This window comes from Myxocyprinus asiaticus, chromosome 35 (genome assembly GCF_019703515.2).
Source record: "Myxocyprinus asiaticus isolate MX2 ecotype Aquarium Trade chromosome 35, UBuf_Myxa_2, whole genome shotgun sequence".
In the NCBI taxonomy this organism is placed as follows: domain Eukaryota; kingdom Metazoa; phylum Chordata; class Actinopteri; order Cypriniformes; family Catostomidae; genus Myxocyprinus; species Myxocyprinus asiaticus.
The window spans coordinates 12,714,115-12,736,546 of record NC_059378.1 but is presented as its reverse complement, the minus strand read 5'-3'; the positions used below and the strand labels follow the sequence as shown (position 1 = coordinate 12,736,546).

At 37.1% G+C, this 22,432-nt stretch overlaps 1 protein-coding gene across 3 annotated transcripts in view; it reads left to right on the top strand.

The window, feature by feature from the left end:
• The window catches only part of cadpsa (Ca2+-dependent activator protein for secretion a), a 165,354-nt gene that overhangs the window by 54,234 nt on the left and 88,688 nt on the right, over window positions 1-22,432 (top strand). For all 3 annotated transcript variants that reach the window (XM_051672688.1, XM_051672690.1, XM_051672689.1), the window contains exons 5-10: window positions 2,603-2,683; window positions 3,505-3,738; window positions 6,350-6,471; window positions 13,633-13,744; window positions 15,060-15,196; window positions 17,888-17,954. In XM_051672688.1, the coding sequence (XP_051528648.1) occupies window positions 2,603-2,683; window positions 3,505-3,738; window positions 6,350-6,471; window positions 13,633-13,744; window positions 15,060-15,196; window positions 17,888-17,954 (753 nt within the window). The remainder of the gene's footprint in view (window positions 1-2,602; window positions 2,684-3,504; window positions 3,739-6,349; window positions 6,472-13,632; window positions 13,745-15,059; window positions 15,197-17,887; window positions 17,955-22,432) is intronic.

Here is a 22,432-nt window from a genome sequence, read left to right as displayed (position 1 = left end):
GTCATTTAGATTATTAGTTCTGTACACTTAGGGTAAATTGCACCTTATCTCTGTGTTTGGAAGCTTGTTGTCCATAAGACAAAGCCGCCCGCATCTGTCAAACGCTCTGCACGTGCCAACCTTGCACGTGCAGAAATGCTCACAATCCCGATAGACAGGGCAAAACATTTGCACTTCATGCAGATATTTACAAGGATTTAAACAGTAGGCACTGATATGTTGCAGCGCTGATATAAAAATGTAAACATAGAAACTGAGGCCATGAAATCCCACAGTTACAGATTCACGCTGAAAATAAATGAGTATCACCATGACACAGACAAGCCCACATTATCACTTACCTCACCAGGTTTTCTTAAGTTGGAGCTGCAATTTTAATCTTGAAATATATCATTGTCTTGGTGTAAAATGAAGGCGTTGTGTGGAGTGAAGACATTTTTGTTTCATGCGATTACTTCTGTAGTGTTAAACGCTACTCGTGTGACAGCGTGCAGCTGTGAAGTTCTGCTGTCATAAGAGTCCCATTCAAAAATCTCAATAAATTACATATTTATTAACGCCTATTAAATTAAAACAAGTAATGTAACGACAGGAACACTACCCATTGTAAAAAAGTTTACTTGAGTAAGAGTGAAAAGTACCCACCATAAAACATACTCATAAAAGTACTTTATTTCCACAAAGTTACTCAAGTAAATGTAATGGAATAAATGTAGCAAGTTACTACTCACCTCTGGCTACATACATGCATATTTTGCAGTTTTACATATTGTGTTAAATAGCACAGACCTGTAGTGAGCGTACATTAATCTTTTTTTATATAAGTGTCAGGATCAGAAGTTCATGCTTCAGATTCCAGAGCAGCACTCTCACAATGACATGATGACAAATGGCTGATGGACTTTGGCCTCTAATCTAATATCAGACCAGTTAGACAGCTAAAGAAGGCTTTTAAATGGACAGAGATGCATTTATATGAGATTACAGTAAGCAATATGCAAACATTAACCATTGAATATGGCTTTGATGAGGTTTTAATGTTGGTTTACATTATATTTGTATTATATAGGTATAAAACACTCTACAAGCTATTCCTGTCAATTGAAATTCAATGTTATTTCATGGTTTTTTAAGGCTCAGGAGTTGCCATAAATAATAATAAACATGGTTCTCCAGCAATTAGCAATTATTTTCACACACCACTTTCAACACTGATTTTACATTAGGGACATTTACATTTGATTTCAACTAAACTGCATGAATTAACAGTATTTGGCCAGCCAGTGCTGAATTAACACAAAGTTCCTTTTAAGGTAAGTCAGTCCACTCGGCGGCCATCTTTTATGCCATTATATAAACTAACGGCATAAAAGTACAGCTCCTATCAACTTGAATGAGGAAAGACCGGAATCTCAAAAATGGTTGGTCAAGATCAAAGAACATCTTTCAAATCAGCAGTAAAATCTGACAACAATGGTATTAGACATTGTGCTTCTTTAGCTCATGTCACGCTTAAAGGTGCTATATGTAAGACTGACAAAAAGCGTTTGAAATAGGTACTGCAGTCCAAATTCAAAATATTGGAGAGTTGTCTGCCCCGCCCCAGACTCGAAGCTCATGTGGGTTGCAGAATGAGGACACGCAACAGGAACGAGTGAAACTGACAATGTCAAGCGGCGAACTTTATACTGTAAGTTGATCAGCTAATATATACGTTTGCAATGTTTTTATTGTTTGCAAATTATAAACCGGTTCGTGTGGATTTTTTCGTGATCCAGTTTGTTTGCTGGCTTCCATGGCTGCAGCACGCAGTGTTGTTTGCCTGCAAACTTGTTCAAATCTGGCAACCCGGTGGTGTCCAAATACTATTGGTGAGTGAGCAGTGGGTGGGATCACACAGGCCAAAACATAAACAGAAATTCCGGCCCGGAATGGAAACTTCAAAGTAGAATATACTGGCTGAAGCATTGTTATCGAAGAAGCCAGTATTTCAACTTAGCATGTTTCCTAATTCTCTAATGACATATTATGGTCATTTTATGATTTAGTACAGTAAAAATATTATATATAGCACCTTTAATGAACGCAATTTTTCAGGCTGGTTCAGCTAATGCCTATGCACGTTGATTTTTGACTGACAGGCATTCTCTGTATTTAATTCAAAAGAGCTGGCTGGCTCTTTTACATGTAAGGCGGGAATTCATTTTCTATATCTGTTTGGCATTCCAATTTCTCCCATGCATTTTAATAGAAGTGGTCTGTCTCTGCTAAATTGTCTCCGATTAAAATGAATCTATTTTTTCCTGTAAAGTCAGCTTTGGTGATCTACTGGTGGCAATGGGTGCATATATGAAACACTTTCTTTTTCAGCTTTGTCTGGATATGATCTGTATCTCTCTTTCATGGACATTTAATAAACAGTTTTTCACGTATTCACAGTGAATGTGAGTACTGGAAGAAGCTGACCTTTTCAGCTAAACTGAGACATTTTTGTGCTTTTTATTTGTGTAATGGTGAAGGTCAGAAATGGGTTTCCTCGGCTGATCTTGTATCAGGAAAAAAGCTATTTGAATGTCATACAGTAAAATATTTGTGTTTACAGCTGGATAATCCTGATGAACAGGCTGCCCAGATCAGAAGAGAGCTGGATGGACGACTCCAAATGGCTGATCAGTTCACAAGAGTAAGTGTTAGCCTCCATCTCAATCAATTAGACATGGGGCTATAGGAAACCACTTTGGGTAAAACCAAACTTTATAGGCTTATAGAGTATCCTTAGATTCAGAACACAATGCTTAATGCAAGTTGTATAGCTTCCCAAACTACAATATTCATAATTTGATGTAATTCATCTAAAGTTTTGAAAAAAGTAGTTAAGTACATAATAAGCTACTAACAAAATTTAGCTTACAGCATTGTAGCTATTTAAGAGCACAATTTATTTTTAAATATCTTACTTTTCTTAATTTATTGTTACAATCAGTGCAGTATTTATCTGCCTCAAAAATAATTAGGATCCCAATTAGGGTGATAGCATTAATCTTGAACAGATAAATGTAGGCTACACTAAATACAAAGAGTCAAAAACGTAGTGATCAATTGCAGCATTTAATTATATATTTCACAACACAAAATATGTTTAATGCCACACAATGTTACTCATGCAGGGACTCAAAAGAATCAGAACTGAATCACTCAGTATTGAATCAGCTCATTGGTCTTCAATGCGACACAGTTAATAAACAACATTTTGTCGCACTATACCCAATTTTTGGGAAAAGTTGCTTGTTATTGGAAAAACGTGTTATTAGTTATTGTGAAAACAGCTGAATTACTGACATGCTACTGAATAACATAGTTAATTTAGTAGCAATACTACTTTTAGTTAGCTACTCCACAACACTGTGTATCATATCCAGAAAGTTACACTCTGTTCTGTTTGTTTATGTCGGCTGGTTGGTCTTAAAATTTTACTCTGTCTTTTTCTCTCTTTCACTTGAAAAGGCTGGCAAGTTTCCTAAGTTTGTGTCCAGGGACATGGAGGCCATGTATATTGAGGAGCTGAAGTCATCAGTGAACCTTCTGATGGCCAACCTGGAGAGCATGCCAGTATCTAAAGGAGGAGAGTTCAAACTGCAGAAGCTCAAGAGAGGCCACAACACTTCCATTATAGACATGGGCCAGGAAGATGAGAATCAGCTCTCCAAGTCTGACGTGGTTCTGTCTTTCACTCTGGAGGTACTTGTTCTTATTTAAGATAATCTGTTAGGGTCAGACCTTGTTGCGCATTGGTAGAACATCTGACTCCTGATCAGAAAGTTGCATTTCAGTTATAAAACCAATTGTTCCTGTCCTTGATGCTTACATTTGTAAATACAGTGTTCCAGCCGTGCTAAAATCCACAATATAGTAACAGTATGATACAAAAAACCTCAACATATGACTGTGCAGCACACAAAATGTATCATTTTTTTTGTTGCATTCTTTTATGTTAGGTGCAAACCTTCTAGCTAAATAGAATAATTTTTAAGATAAAATTTGATAAATGTATTATGTCAAAATATGACCTCTTGACCAATGATGAACACATGTCATTGCCCACACTTTATAAATTAGAATTTGTGGGCCTGGGTAGCTCAGCGTGTATTGACTCTGACTACCACCCCTGGAGTCGTGAGTTCGAATCCAGGGCGTGCTGAATGACTCCAGCCAGGTCTCCTAAGCAACCAAATTGGCTGGTTGCTAGGGAGGGTAGAGTCACATGGGGTAACCTCCTCATGGTCACAATTAGTAGTTCTCGCTCTCAATGGGCACGTGGTAAATTGTGCGTGTCTCGCGGAGAATAGCATGAGCCTCCACATGCTATGAGTCTCCGCGGTGTCATGCACAGTGAGCCATGTGACAAGATGCGCAGGCAGACTATCTCAGAACCAGAGGCAACTGAGACTTGTCCTCTGCCACCCGGATTGAGGTGAGTAACCGCGCCACCATGAGGACCTAGTAAGCACTGGGAATTGGGCATGCCAAATTGGGGAGAAAAGGGGATAAAAAAAAATAAATATTTAAAAAAAGAAGGAAATGAGAATCGCTCAGCTTATTCTCCTTGTTGCGACACTCTTTGTAGGTAGTGATTTGAAAGAAACAGATTTGATCATCACTCCCAAACAGTGTCCTGATGAAATAAGTAAATCTGAGATGGTCTTTTTTTTTTTTCAAAAAATTTAACCTGCACAGCTATTTCTTTGAAAATATCATTACAACATGTTGCGTAGCACCATCAAATATTAAAAATGACAAAATCATGTTGGTGCATTTGCAGCATATTGCAGACAGGCAAATTGAAAATGTCACCTTCTGTGCATGGCATTGGTTAGAAATTGGATAGACAAATTCTGAATTTGTGAACACCAGATAAGTCTGTATGTGCAGACAAGCCTTATTTAGCTTAAACCAAAGAGAAAATCCTGAGTGGAACTGACAGCCTGCTGTATAACCCTGCTTTAATCAAATGACAGTATCTGAGACGGTATATTCCCTGAAGAGGAGGCCAATAAAACCATGTGATGTATGTCATTTTTTTAACAGCTCATTACCCTTTCACTGATACCTTTGTGATGATGGCTTTATCTGACACATCTCCCATCCTCTCTCCCCCTGCTTGGCTGCTATGTGTGCAAGTCTGGATAAAAAAAATACATATCGGTAGATCTAACTTATATCTCACAATTTTAATTAAAGGAGCAGTTCAACCAAAATAAAAGACAATTTTAGATAATCATTTAGTTGCCGTCATGTTGTTTCAAACTCCTATGCTGTTATTTTATCCGTGGGACACAGAAGGATAATTTATTGAAGAATCTTTACAGTCGTGCCATACAATAACATTTTAATGTGACCCTGGCTGTCATGCTCCATAAAAGTCAAAAGAAACCACCAAATATATAAAAGTACTCCATGCGACTTGTATATTTCAGGTCTTCTGAAGCTATGCAATATTTGTGAGGTACAGACCAAAATTTAAGTTATTCACTGATAATTTTGCCCTCCTCGAAGCTTGCATCTAGCCCACGCTCACATCTTTGACTCTAGAAGTGAGCTTCAGCGAATGTCAAGATTATTAGTGAACAATGACTTTGTTACTGACTAAGGACTATCTCATAGATTCAGAATACTTGGATTATACAGCATAAACTGTCATTGTATGGCAAAAGAAGCTGCGTAAAAAAATATTAATTTTGTGCTGTACTGAAAACAAATAGTAGCATACTGGCTTGGAACAAATCCAGTGTGGGTGAGTAAATAATGACAAAATTAAAAATTTGGGGTGAACTGTTCCTTTAATGTGAATTTTTGCTCTACTTAAAGAGATAGTTTACCCACAAATGTAAATTATGTCATTATTTACTCATGTTGTTCCAAACCCATATGACTTTCTTTCTTCCGTGGAACAGGAAAGGAGATGTTAAGTAGAATGTTAACCTCAGTCACCATTCATTTTCATGCCATCTTTTTTTCTTCTTCCATACAGTGAAATTGAAGGGTGACTGAGAACATTTTGTCTAACATCTCCTTTTGTGTTTCACTGACAAAAAAAAAAAAAAAAAAAAGTCATTCAGGTTTTGAACAACAAGAAAATGATGACAGAATTTTCATTTTTTGGTAAACTATTCTTTTAATACTCACACAACCCTTTTACTAATTATAACCTTCCACTTTATTGGTTTTTGGCATTTTAGATCATTTGTGTAATGTTCACTAAACAGTTTGCTATGATATTTTCTTCCCTACAGCCAACAATTATGTTGTTTGAAGGAGTTTTCTCTATAGATGTCTATATGTTTTCCTCCAGGTGGTGATTATGGAGGTACAGGGTCTGAAGTCTTTAGCACCAAACCGAATTGTTTACTGCACCATGGAGGTGGAAGGGGGACAGAAACTGCAGACTGACCAGGCAGAGGCATCCAAGCCAACGTAGGTCATGCCAACCATACAAAAACATTGCAATACATCATGCTGTTTCTTGCTTCCCTTGTTCTGATGTTAACGCCCTAAACAAATGCTAGTTAAAGAAGTGATTTTTTTTCGATGCAAAGATATATGCCAACTTAATATGCAGAGGAAGCTAAGACATTTGTAGGCTGATTTCCCCAATGATACCATTTCACAGTGTCAGCACTACAGGGGGCATCACGAGGCCATGACACCTCACTTTGACCACTGTGCCCTCTCACTTCAACCACATTGCAGTTTCAAACTGTGGCCCTCTTTAGAACTTCCAAATGCCCCCTCGCGTATTTCATCATGGTGCCGACTCTGCTTTTACAGTCTAATTAGATCAGTGAATGTTCTATACAAACCTAACACAAATACACAGAGGTTTGATTACAAGTCTTAATGCATACTGGCACTTTCTCACTGTAAAATTCATGGTATTCAAAACTGAAAGAACATAATCTCAAATCCCATCAAATGGTGTTTGCCGAATCTGTGCATGTGTGTTATATAGCTCATTACATAAGTTGATCTTATTATTGTGTAGACAATGGGCTTATTCTGTTTGTGGTGAGATGTAACGCTTAATGACGTAACAATTCTGGGCATGTAAACAGTTACGAAATTTGTACACTGATTGCATTACTCAACTAGACTTACCTCATTCATTTGTGTGAAAGGTACCTTTGATTCATATCACTGTAAGATAAAGCAGAATCAGTGGTTGACACACAAAAACACTGTTATTTACTGTCTCCTCTGAACGTATACAGTACTCAGTTGCTCGGAACAACTTGCTCTTGCATTCACTCACACTAATTTCTCTTGGGCTTGCTGTAATGCTAAAATCCTGCCGGGTTACAGGGGTAAAGCCATGTGAGGATGCAAGAGAGAGAAAGTGTGGGAAAGAGAGACAGTCATGGGAAACTGCTGCGAGATATGCCAGCTGTACTTGTTTGATTAGACACCTCAAAACTTTCGCTATTGATCCCAACACATCTCTGTAATTAAAGTGCATGAGTGTTTGAGAGTGTTTGTGTGAGAGCAGAAAACATGGAAGTAGAGAATGACATGGAAAGAAAGGTTTCTATTGTAAGCCTCAGGGTTAGAGAGGGCTACAAAGACCTCTCCTGAAGTAGCTTATGCCTTTATACAGTGCATTCAGAAAGTATTCAGACCCCTTATTTTTTTCACATTTTGTTATGTTGCAGCCTTAGGCTGAAATGCTTTAAATTATTATTTTTTTCAAGCAAAGCAAAAACCAGATTTTTAATAACTTTGCAAAAAGAAAACACACAAATATCACATTGACGTAAGTATTCAGACCCTTAACTCAGTACTTAGTTGAAGCACCTTTGGCAGCGATTGCAGCCTCAAGTCTTTATGGTGTGACAAGCTTTGCACACCTGGATTTGGGGATTTTCTGCCATTCTTTTCTGCAGATCCTCTCAAACTCTGTCAAGTTGAATGAGGACCGTCAGTGGACAGCCATTTTCAGGTCTCTCCAGAGATGTTGGACTGGGTTCAAATCCAGGCTCTGGCTGAGTCACTCAAGGACATTCACAGAGTTGTCCCTAAGCCACTCTTGCATTGTCTTGGCTGTGTGCTTAGCGTCATTGTCCCATTGGAAGGTGAACCTTCTGCCTAGTTTGAGATCCTGAGCTTTCTGGACCATATTTTCATTAAGGATATCTCTGTATTTTGCTGTATTTAGATTTCCTTCAAACCTGACCAGTCCCCCAGTCCCTGCTGCTGAAAAACACCCCCACAGCATAATGCTACCACCACCATGCTTCACCACTGGAATGGTACTGCCACTTAAGGAGGCCAGTGTGCTCTTGGGAACGTTCAATGCAGCTGAAAATTTTTTTGTAGCCTTCCCCAGATCTGTGCCTCGACACAATCCTGTCTCTGAGCTCTGCTAGCAGTTCCTTTGACCTCATGGCTTGGTTTTTGCTCTGATATGCATTTTCAACTGTAAGACCTTATATAGACAGGTGTGTGCCTTTTCAAATCATGTCCAGTCAATTTAATTTGCCAAAGGTGGACTCCAATCAAAGTGTAGAAAAATCTCATAGATGATCCAGAGAAATGGGATGCACCAGAGCTAAATTTCAAGTGTCATAGCGAAGGGTCTGAATACTTATGTCAATGTGACATTTCAGTTTTTTCTTTTTAATAAATTTGCAAAGTTATCAAAAATCTGGTTTTTGCTTTGTCATTATGGAGTATGGAGTGTAGATTAATATGAAAAAAATAATAATTTAAAGCATTTTAGCATAAGGCTGCAACATAACAAAGTGTGAGAAATGAAGGGGTCTGAATACTTTCTGAATGCACTGTAACTACCTGTGTGATTGGGCATGGTTATAGTGAGTGAAATACCTACTTTTCAAGTCACGTGTGTCAGGGTTATTATAGTTTAGAAATGTTTTTTATTTTATTTTTGTTGTCCTGTACATTGGTTTTCAGTTTCAGTTTAGTTGTCTTTAGTTTTAATGGTGCATAAATAGTATTTTTTAATTCATTTGTCATATTTGAAAATTATATTTCTTTTGTTTTTAATTAGTTTCAGTATGGTTTCCCTTATTATATACCTATGTCCATCAGGGGCGCCTTAACGAACGGGCGGGCTGAAGCTCAGGGGTCTACAACTCCCATAAGGCCCAGCTCACGGCCATGGGGCCCATTTTCCCGTTCATGTTTGCGGGAGGAGCACATTTAAATGCTTACAGCGGGAGATGCATTTGTTGACATGGTGACAGTGTGCAACCGTTAAAAGCTGCCGTTAAAGGCCCTCCCCCCTCAACAACTGGAAGGGGGCCCCTGCGGACCAGTGAGCCCATGTGCCCAGAGTTACCTTAATGCACTCCTGATGTCCATTATTACAGCACCAAAAATTGATTCATCTGCCTGTGATGACATGAGTTTTTGATTGAGGCATCGGGATGCACTCATACAAAAATTTGTGTGCTTATACCCGATTATTTAGAAGAGCATCTGCTGATACTTATAGTTTGGTGGTTCTGCTTTTTTTTTTTTTTTTTTTTTTTTTCTATTTTAAATAATTGATAATCAATTACACATCTTTGAATTTTTTTTGTATAGTAACTTTATTCTCTACATGTCTTCCATGTTTAAGTGTAACCGATCGCAGATACAGTATAAACAAAACACTGAAACAAAAAGCACATTAATAACTCACATTAACATTTTTAACTCACATTAACTAAATAGTGAGTAGCCTCTTAATTTTAATTGAATGTTTTTAACTCCCATTAACTGAATTCTGAATGATGAAGCTTGTCCATTTTTAGCTGAAGCAGCCTCCGCTTTAGCTTGAACAAATACATCATATTAAAAATACATTTATTGAAAAGACGTTATTTTATATAGGCAACCTCTATGCTTGCTATAAATTCGATGCTAATAATTCCCCCACATGGGATAAAAAATAATTGTTTACATTTTTGCTTATTTTGGGTACGGCAGGTCCCTTTTTTCAGCTTGTTTTTCCAGACCAGGTCGCTTGTTTCTCTTGTGAGATCTGGCAACATTGCAACTGTTATGTCACCCACCCTTAGCGCAGAGTACTGTCATTTTAAAAAGAACATTATTAACCATTCTTTTATTTCGCTTTGAGGAACGCCGGAACCGGAATGAAAGCTTTTGTTAACAATAATAACCTTGATGTGTGTAGGGTTATGTGTAGGGCATGGTTGGTGCTATTTTTGGATCTGGCAGTAAGTTTTAGCAACTTTATGGTGATTGAATGCTGCCATGACCTCTTGCCACTGCCTGTTCAGAGTTAAAAAAAACAAAAAGAGAAAATTACAGAGTTGTTGTCAGTAGGTCATATATCAAAATCTGCATTTGTAGGAGGTAAAATAGAGATCGGATTTTAATAGTACTTTGATGTACAGTCTGATAAATCCAGTTGTACATTTTTTTTTTTTTATATAAATAGCTTTACATTTAGTACAAATGCAATGGAAACAATAAATAAACTTGTATATGCTACAAACACAAGCCTCATTTGATTTGAAAAATATGCTGTGTTCTGTTGCCTTCTCTGCGTATTACACCATGATACTTCACCTGATCTGTTGCACACTTTACATTAACAGAATAAATATAAAGGCTTATTATATTATATTATTGATTTTAAGATCCTGGTGGACAGAGGTTCTTTTGAAATTATGTTGCAATGGTCACAAGTGCTTAAGTTAGTTTTTAGTGTTTACAGCTTGATCTGACAGGCTCAAACATGAGAAATGAGAGTAGTGTTTAGGAAGACTGTTCTAAAAATCATTCTCATTAGGCATCATGATATATTAATGTGCTTTATCTGGAAATGTAAGCTCCTCTACTGCCACCTACAGTCTTGATGGACACTAGCAGTACTGTGCAGTTTTTGAGACAGAAACTCATTTATATGCAAATGATTACAAACATATGGCTCAATCTGTGGCAACACTGATATGGCAACTGCTGAAATTTTTGCTGGAATGCATTTCTACATATCCAGTGTCACTTTTAGGGGATCTGTTTGGGGATTCTTTTAGGGAATATTTTCTGTTTGAGAATATGGCGATCTATTCTGTTATGGCTAATCTGAGATGTCAGAAGTGTTAAGACTGAGATGTGTGCAGCCAATCATAGCACTCACTCTTCTTATTGTCAGATTAGGAATATTTATGCCTTTCCTCTGGGCGCCACAAATTTAGCTACCAACTGAGATACATTCTACTAAAAATGCAAAAATAATAGGTGAATTGAAAATACAGCCAGTTTCTAAACATGACAGCATAATATGATGTATGACTTGACTTCACTTTGTCTAACAAATGTTTATTCTGTGATATATTATTCAGAATAGAGTAAGTGAAAAGGCTCTTTGAACATTTGAGACAAGCTGTGAGAATAGAAAATACTGGAGTAACTTTTGCTGTTATTAAATAAATGAGAGTAAGAGCATTAAAAACTCTCTTCATCTGTTATTAATAAGGTAATACCTTCAATCTTCTGTCTTGAGGTCAGGATTTACTCTTTCTTTCTTTTATTAGAATTGAAAATGTGAGCCAATAACAGTGAGATTGTACAGTCTTTAAATGGTTATGTTTGGCCTTGAAAACAGTAACCTAATGAATATATGTGTCAGACACAGACCCAGTCTCTGAATGTCTTTGGTGTGAGAGCAGTAATGTTCTTCCACTGTTTGCAAATGGTCACACAGTGATGACTCATTGAGCAAATGGAGAAAAACCAGTATGGAGCATTTGTGAGTGTAAGAGAATCAGACACACATGCACCTTAATAGCAAGCTTAATATCATTCTGAAACACTCGCCTCAGTGTGTGGCAGGTCAAGTTTCATTTCTTCTCAAATACAAACACACACACACACACACACACACACACACACACACACACACACACACACACACACACACACACACATGTTGGTGCAGCTATCCTTATGAGGACTCTCCATAAACATAATGATCTGTATACTGTATGAACTATAGATTCTAACCTTAACCCTAACCCTACCCCTAAACCTAACCCTCACACAAAACTTTCTGCATTTTTACATTTTCAAAAAAACATTTAGTATGTTTTTTAAGCGAATGAATTATGGGGACACTAGAAATGTCCTCATAAACCACATTTATAGCATAATACCATTGTAATTACCAGTTTGTAACCTAAAACAGTGTCCTTATAAACCAACCAAACCTGCCCCCCCCCCCCCCCCCCCCCACACACACACACACATACAGACACTTACAGCTTGCAGCCATATAACACTATCAGTATCATCAAGCAGCTGTGTAGCACCAGGCGGAAGATCTGGTGCCAGTTTATTATGATGACATTTACATTTGTTTTTGTTTGCGTTCCCTATCCCAAACCCTAACCCTAAATGAAAACCTTTAGCTTTTTTAGAATTATAAATAAACATTATTTACTTATTTATTTATATATTTATATAAACATTTGTATGTATGTTCCCAAAGAGAGGTTTTGATACTGTAGATGGGTGGCGAAACAGAAAACAAATTATTATAACTAAATATTTGCACATGCTCACATACACATGTAATACAAATTGTTGAAAAAATATATATTTTTTAACAAACCTTAGTGGCTACTGATACTTCACTATATCACATACACACAAACAGATATACAGACTCAGAATCCATGTACCCAGAGACTCCCAAGCATTCTACAGGGAGCCAGTCTCAGAGGGGGTTGCCATGGAGACCCATTTATTGTGCTCTGTTCCCCCAGTGCACTGTGGCCAGATGATTACCCTCCTCATCTCAAGGGATCACAGCACTCACAAATACCAGCAAACTCACAAGCTTGCCCAGAGACACACGAATCACACATGATTTTGTGTGTACATACATCAGATGGGTCAACAACACACATCACACACACACACACACACACACACACACACACACACACAGTGCATTGTCACAAGCACAGCTACAAATCTAAAAATATCAAAGCCATAATACTTGTCCACATGGTTAAAGATTTCCGCACAAAATATAATGGGTGATCCATTTAGAGTCATTTAGTGTAGAAACTGCACATTAGCTCAAAATTGACCCTCCTAAAAGATTTTTGAGCTTGTTTTTGGCTTTTTGCATTTTACTGATGGTGAAAAAGAGAGAGGACAGGAAATTATGAAGAGAACAAGGGGGAATGGTATTGAGCCATGGTGCAAGCCATGAGAGATCCATCTGAGAGAAGGGTGCACGTACTTTCGGTGCTTTACAGAACAGTGCCGCTCTAAGTGACACTAAATAATACACTTAAAAGTGTTTTTTTTTTTTTTTTTTTTTTGTTTTGGCCTCAGTTTGTCTTTAATTTCTGTGTTTCCACCAGACTATTGGAGTGCAGTTATCCACCCTCTGTGGCAGGTGCTTTTTAAATCTGGTGCAAATATTCACTCCGTCTTATTTCTTTTTTCTTCTTTTGAATCCAAAATGCCTGAATGCTGTTCCTGATCATTCTGGCCAAATTTAACCTCTGGTCAGCAGACTATCAGGTTGAAGGATAAGATATGAGATCATTTAAACACGCTCTCTCTCTCTCTCTCTCTCTCTCTCCTTTTCTTTAGTTGGGGGACTCAAGGAGACTTCACCACTACTCATCCTCTCCCAGCGGTAAAAGTGAAACTTTTCACTGAGAGTACAGGAGTACTTGCACTTGAGGACAAAGAACTGGGACGGGTAAGATACCCACACACACGTGCACAAGCACACACACACACACACACACATACACATACATTTGATTTCCTATCATAGGGACTGTGGGGACATTCCATTGACTGCAGTTGTTTTCCTACTGAGCTAATTATATTTTCTATCCTCTTATTTGGTCCCCACAATGTAGGCAAAAACTGACCCATCGTCACTTATACAGCTCTTTTAACAGTGAGCACTGATCTGATCTCAGTTCTGCCATTAGGAGGTGATCAGCTCTAAAATGATTTTGCAAAGCTTTCCAAAATGAGCAGGCCCACTGTGTGTATAGCGGTTATAATGGATTTATCTATCTGCTGAGTCAATGAAGCATAGAGCTGCTCTATTCCTCTCTCTTTCTCTCTCTCTTGCTCTAAACAATAAGCCTACAATGAAATAAAAACAGAAAGATAAGTGGCTGATTTCGACTCTTATGCAAATGATAGATGACTTCAAAGTGTAGTGAGAGATAAAGAAAATGAGATTCGATTTGAAGTGAATAGGAGCACTGGTGGAAACAGTTGTTACTGAAAGCTGCAGTGCCCCACTTTTTTACTTCCGCCTTTTGAGCTATGTTATCTACATTCAGTGGTGTCCAAAAGTCTGACACCACATTTAAAATCTGGTATACAAAATCTAATTGAAATCTGGAAATAAACCAGTTAAAAGTGTTATGATCTGGGTTCCAGTGAGGATTGGAAGTGAATGGGGCCAATCCGTAAAACTTACAATACTTGCTATTTTAAAAGTATAGACACGATATGTGTGTTAACATGATTTTAGTGTGATAAAATTACTTTCTAACCTTTACTGTGTAAAGTTATAGCCAATTTTAAAACTTTTTTGCCATGAAGATGTAATATCAACAAACACTAAACCCCTATAATGACTAAAAATTATGATTTAAACAACTTTACAGCTCAAATAATACACAAATTTAAACAGATGAATTAATGTAAGTGCTGTCATAAGATTATAAGCTTAAAATTTCTGCCTTTAAACCCTCCAAAAATTGGCCCCATTCACTTCCATTGTAAGTGCCTCCCTGTAACATAAAAAAAAAAAAAACAAAAAGGAGGGGCAAGTCAGAATTATTTTTTTGTTGTAACATTATTCCACAAACGCTGTCGGAATATAACTTAAAAAAAAAAAAAAAAAAAAAAAAAAAATGTTATTAGTCATCTCAGATTTTTGGACCCTACTTTATGTAATATGTTCTGTATTTAGAATGTAAATTATGTACACTGTTTTCATTAATTGACAATCATAAGAATTGTCCTTATCTTTGATGCGATTTTAGGTTGTGTTACATCCAACACCTAACAGTCCCAAACAATGTGAGCTCCATAAGATGACTGTTGCCAAAGGTTGCCCAGATGACCTGAAGATTAAATTGGCTGTTCGTATGGATAAACCACAGAACATGAAACATTGTGGGTAAGTAAAGTCTGTGTTGTACTGTCTCATTTTCTCTGGCATGCTGTTGCGATTTTCTAATTGTTCCAGAGCTCAGTCTGCTACTAGCATGGACACGGAACTGTACACTGGTCCATAACCTCCACTTTGTCAACTCTAACTCTGAATAGACTCAAGACACTCAACTGTACAATAGTTACCTTGTGTCATAACATCCTGTTTGCCTTATCCAACAAGTAGTGCGTGTAGCCTTACCTCTTTTCTGATCCTTTGGCTCCATCTACTGGAAAAAGTAAAAAAAAAAATTAAGTGCACAACTTGGCAGGCACGCAATGAACCATTGAGACCTGAAAATTAGATCATCTGTACAATTCTTTTGTAAGACTTGTACAGTCTAAATGATATCAGACAACATAGTTTGCAGGTAAACTTTGAAATAGATGTTATATATTATTTCTCTTAATGCCATGCATTGTTTTTTCAAACTGTTGTTGTAGAAATCATATGTATATGTCCATTTTATTTATTTATTTGGCAGTTTTTCACTGTCTCTCCTGCTACTTTGTAACATTTGTAACATTGTATACAGTATGTTGTACTATGTCACAGTACCGTGAAACCCACACATACTCACTAATGGGAAAATTCCCTTAAGAAGATTTAATTATTCCCTATGTATTTATTCAAAGATATTTATCAGCTGTTACTGTGGCTGTTGCATAAACTACATAAAGGACTGTAATAACATAAGATGAAATGTCTACTGCTGTTAGTCCTAGTCTGGGTGTTCTTTTTCTAAAAGTGCTAAAATACAGAACACACAGTGGGGTCTGAATCCACATTTTGCATTTTTCTCATTTAATACACTTTTTCATTGAAAATTAGCATAATCTGAGTTAAAAGTTTAAATGCAAAAATCATATTTTGCACATCACTGATTAAAGGGATAGTTCACCCAGAAATGAAAATTCTCTCATCATTTACTCACCCTCATGCCATCCCAGATATGTATGTCTTTCTTTGATCTGTTTAACACAAACAAAGATTTTTAGAAGAATATCTCAGCTCTTTAGGTCCATGCAATGCATGTGAATGAGTACCAAAATTGTGAAAGTCCAAAAAGCACATAAACACAGCATAAAAGTAATCCACACGACTCCAGTGGTTAAATCTATAACTTCAGTAGCAATATAATAGGTGTGGGTGAGAAACAGATCAATATTTAAGTCCTCTTTTACAATCAGTCCCCATTTTCACTTTCACATTCATCTTCTTTTGTGTTTGGCAAATTTCTCTATGCATTTTGCCACCTACTGGGCAGAGAGGAGAATTTATAGTAAAAAAGGACTTAAATATTGATCTGTTTCTCACCCAAAGTGATTGCATCGCTTCAGAAGACATGTATTAAACCACTGGAGTCATGTGGGTTACTTTAATGCTGCCTTTATGTTATTTTTGAAGCTGCAAAGGTCAGGTTACCAATCACTTGCATTAAAAGGACCTATAGAGCTGAGATATTCTTCTAAAAATCTTCGTTTGTGTTCAGCAGAAGAAAGTTATACACGCCTGGAGTGGCATGAGGGTGAGTAAATGATGAGAGAATTTTCAATTTTGGGTGAACTATCTTCTTAAGGAAGAGAAAAATAGAAAGATGGAGACAGAAAGAAAGAGAAAGAGAGAAGCATAGGTTGAGACAGAGAGAACAAGATTCTTTGTGAAAACAGAAGTCAAAACAGTACAGGTCCTCCTTTACCTGCAGCTCAATTAATTTTTTAACCAGCAGGGGGCACTAAATCTACACCTGAAAAATCCATAGTGTTTGCATTCTTGTGACATTCCAACTCTACTTGTTGAGGAAGACTAATATCTCCCTTTTTATATATTTGCATTATGTTTAGTAGCAGTGTATATATATATATATATATATATATATATATATATATATATATATATATATATACATAATAGATATCTCAACCTTAATTAAATATGATTTTTGGCTTAGATCAGAGGTTGAGGGCCCTGTCAGTCTGTGTGTGAAATATAGATGTCTTCTCAATACAACGAGCCATGAATTTTTGTTCTACTCAATTTTAAAAGATATATAATAGACAAACAGATTTTTAAGTATACATAATATGCTCATAATATATATATATATATATATATATATATATATATATATATATATATATATATATATATATATATATATATATATATAAATGTGTGTGTGTGTGTGTGTGTGTGTGGGCAGGTTTGGGTGGTTTACGAGGAAAAAAATTTAGATCACAAACAGGTAATTACAAGGGTATTATGCTATAAATGTGGTTTATGAGGACATTTCTAGTGTCACCATAATTCAAATAGCTTAAAAACATACGAAACGATGTTTTTTTGAAAATGTAAAAATGCAGAACGTTTTTTGTGAGGGTTAGGTTTAGGGGTAGGGTTAGGGGATAGAATCTATAGTTTGTACAGTATACAAATCATTATGTCTATGGAGTGTCCTCATAAGGATAGCCGCACCAACATGTGTGTGTTTGATGTAAAAACATACCTGACATAATTTATCCAGTATACAATTATACTGTGGATGAAAATCTAACATAAAGGCAATAGTTGCACATTATCATTCAAATTAAGAAAAACACATCCAGCATGCTATATCTTGACACTATGATGCAACACATGCTCTGTGTCTGTTCACAGATACCTCTGGACCATTGGAAAAAACCTGTGGAAAAGATGGAAGAAGAGATTCTTTGTCTTGGTGCAAGTATGTGCTTTTTCACCTCAGTGTCATTTCTAATGGAGGTAGTTTCCTCCTGTACTGATTCAGATTTGTCATCAATTGCTGCATTTCCATTTCCATTGTATGTGTCAAAATTGGTTCAGTGATGTAGACTAGATTCCTGGCTCTTTCTAATCTATCACTACAGCAGTGTGTCAGGTACTTTGATGGAGCCTTTTTTATTTCTGTCCTCATTGTGTGCGCTTCAGTCAGCTCCTCTGTGGCGGGTTGTAACATGTCTGAGAGCTAAAAGTTGACAGGCGGCTTGACAAAGTAAAGGACCAGCACTCACAGCTAAAAGAGCCCACATCACACGCCCACCAGTCGCTCGCAGCTACAGCTACAGCAAGTGACAAACAACAGTCAATACACTGACATTATTATTTACCTTAGTGTTTGTGTGCATGTGTGTCTGTGTGGTTGTGTGGTTGTGTGCATGTGAGCGAAAAACATTACGTGATGCCCTGTTTGTTAGAATCTCAGAGGGTAAGAAAATATGCCAGAATGCGCTTTTCCTGTTTCTATTTTACGTTTTGTTTTTTATTTGATTATGTTGGTTTCACACTTTTTGTTTGTTTGTTTGTTCCTTTCACTTTTTGTTGTTCTTTCTGCTGTGGTTTTTGTGTCAGATCCTGTGCAAGTATTCACACAAACATCAGCACTTCCATCTGTCTCAGTCCTTGTCTTATAAATGTAAGTGTTTATGTAAACAAACATATTTTCATATGACATCAGACATATTTTCCATCATATGCAAAACAACTTAATGGTAATTAAAACTCCCATAAACGATAAATAAAACTCAAGAATGTACAGCAAGACCTACTCTATGTAAGACCTAAGAAGGCTGTTTTCTTTGGTATTACCAAAAGATACATTTTGTTTACTCTAGGACATCACATCATTATCATATGATGCTTACTGAATAAAAACAATGCCATTAACGTCATATCAACCCATTTCTCAATATTAATATTAATATTGTGAATTAATTAATTTTGCTTGCGTGGATTCCTTTCTATATTGAATGACTAGAATTTGATTGACACTCAGAACAATTCTATGTAAATGGCCCTGCATTTAATGTGGGGTTTGTGTTAGAGGGTGAGTGTGAGTTTACTGTTGCATTATTCATAGATAATTACCACACCATGCAGACCATTTAGGGCTCCTGTTTGATGGAAGCTGGCATTGAAACAAGGTGTCATAAAGAGGTGTCTGTTCCAGTGGTGACACACTTCCCTGTGGTTCTGCCGTGCCTTTTTTTTTTTGCTGTGTCGCCTAGCTTTTATATATATGAGGCTAGTTGATGTATAACATGTCCATGAAACTTTTAACATCTAAATTTTAGGTTAATTTTTGCTCATATGCCAGCTTAATATGCAGAGTCAATTATAAGTAAGACACTGTGGCCAGGGGCGATTCTAGGATTTTTATCAATGACACTATAAAACAGTATGTGCACATTTAATGTATTTCACTACATAGATAGTTGCATTGATAGTGTTTTTGTAAACTGTGTTTACATCATTCAAGCTAGCCAGTTAATATTCATTCAGAATATTGTCATTTTCTGTAATAAACACTTATAAAGTAATAAAAGTAACCAAAACCACTTATGGAACCATAGACACAGACAAAACGTGTATTATTGTAAGTGTCAATTTATTGGCAACATGTTTCATCTGTCCTAATTATAGAACATGAATCAGTTTTTAAACTTCTGTAGATTAATATTATATCAAACACCACAAAAACCTAGTATTACAATAAATGCCACATTTAGCTTGGTCGTTATTTAGTGCGGTGAATTAACTCCAGATGAATTTCCTCTGTCAGTCATTAGCACATAACTCGAGATTTTTGAATCCGTTCAAAAGATAAGTTCAGGTTTGTTCATTTTGGCATAATTCGTTCAGTGACTATTTTTGTAAATCACACTTTTACACAGTAGGTGGCAACAAATGTACCTCTTTTGTGTTTTGAGTGAGCTAGTCATTAGACATTATTGAGAAATGCATCGAGTTTATTATTTGCCGGTCTACAAATCTACTAAGAGTCTTCAGCAGAGTGTTTAAGCATTATAGGCATTTCCTCACAATGACAACAAAGCATATCTGTCATTTTGTGAACTGCTTTGCATGCCTATCAATCTATACAAAAAGACAACAATATTATACATTTCAGTTATGCCCTGATGTCATTGTAATGGCATCATCTGTCACTTTTGCTCATAATTCATCCAGCCCCTTCTTCTCCTTGTTAAATGAGATTACAGGACTAAACAAACACCATCCCTCATCTCCTTCAGTCGATCAACAGACACTGGTTCTCGGTTGTTCACGTATCATCTCTACTGGTTCAGTGAAAGGGCGTATCATTTAATGGGTCAAGCAGACATGAATAGGGTCTAGCAACGCCTATGACTGTGGCTCTGTTGTGCTATTGAATGTTTGTTTGTTCGTACAACCAGTGGAAGATAGGGAGGTTTTCTAGAAACTTTGAAAACTGTGATTATTTGCGTTTCAGTTTAGTGACACTAGTGGCACAGAAATTACACACCGATTTACCATCTTCTTCTTCTTCTTTTTTTTTTTTTTATTAGTTCATTTTAAATGGTCCTCTGGTTTGATAAATTAATTATTAAAAGTATAAATATTCCATGTTGTCTTTCAATTAATATGGTAATAAAAACTGCATACGTACAAATTATAAAAGAATGGGCAAAATGCTATTTAACGTAATTTTAGCTAGAGTATATCATGTCACACCGCAGAACGTCAACTTCTCAAAAGTATTTTATATCAATACTTGGTAACAATTTACTATAAGGTACCATTTGTTAACATTAGATAATGCATTAGGTATCATGAACAAACAATGACTAATATATGAACAATATATTGTTTACAGCATTTATTCATCTTTGTTAATGTTAATTAATAAAAATAAAAATGTTCATTGTTAGTTCATGTTAGTTCATAGTGCATTAAGTAATGCTAACAAACAACTTTTGATTTTACAAATGTATGAGTATGTGTTGAAATTACCATTAACTAAGATTAATTAATGCTGTAAAAGTATTGTTCATTGTTATTTCATGTTAACTAATGTTGCTAACTAATGTTAACAAATGGGACCTTATTGTAAAATGTTACCTTTTTTTATATATAAAAACATATATTGCCTCTACTTGGTTCTGCATCTTTCAATACTACCACTGCTAGTCCATCCTCTCCTCTTGTCGCTATCAAGCATTGATATCTATAGTCACTAAATCTTGTTTTTTGTGCCTCTGAGCGCCCATTCTGCTCTCGCAGTAAATTGGAAGCATAAGGCCCAGCGTTATGATTCAAAGTGAAGTCTAATTATTTTACGGTTGGTAGGTGACATGACAAAACAGCAGGCAGACGCTCTGTGCTTTCTTCATCTCCTTGTCTCTCCCCTCATCTCGTCTCTCTGATGCTCTGACTCTGGCATGCAATTGTACGCATCTGAATATGGTAATGTGTTTGAGTGACCTGGAGGGGCTTGGGTAGAGTGTGGAGGGTTTATCTGAGTTTCTGTTCTATATTTCCACCGTTGCGTCCATCGATTCCCACTGCCATGTTTCGCCGCTCTCCCTCTCTCTGTCCACAGTGCAGTTTGCAGAACATCGACAATAACAAGGTTATTTAAAAGAGCAAAAGCATGCAGGGGTAATCAGAAAGCAAAGTCATTTAAAATCCTTTAACTGTCGGTTTGACAGCGGGTCAGTGGCCCCACCAGCAACATGGAGGGCAGCCACTCCATCATAAAGCCTCACCAGCTTCTGACAGGCCCAAACTTTAGTGCTCAAGTGTGTTAGAAAGAGGGTTGATGTGTACAGAGTGTGAGTGTGTGTACATGTGTTTGTGTGAGTGGGGGGTATGTGCCCCGGTGGCGTCCTAAAGGCACCTGGGTGCCACCAAGCCAGATTGGGGCCCCGAAGCCAGCCCAAGTGCCCGTCACACACATGACATTGAATTTATCATGTCACTCGGAGACGCAGCTCTGCGCAGAGTGAGAGAGGGCTGCCACTTTCAGCAGAGGTGATGGAGGCACTGGATTGGTGTAATGCTGCGGACAGGGCTGTGGTATGACAGAGAAAGGCTTGACAGCAGTGTGTATGTGCGTGTATGGTGTGTGAGAGTGTGGATGAATGTGTGTTTGTGTGTATGACGGGCACCTAGCTGCACGACTTGCATCTAGAGTGACAGAGTGTCATCCCACACTCATCTGTCAGTCCCGTTTGATTGACAGGACAAAACCCAAGCCCAATTCCGCCCCACCAGTGACCAAGACAGCCCCCCTCTGAGATACCACAAGCACCCTCCATTTGAACCCTATCACTAACTTACAGTGGACAAAATGGACATTTTGGTTTCGATTTTGCACTTCCATTTCATAGGAGAGGATTTAATGGAAATTATTAACACTTTATG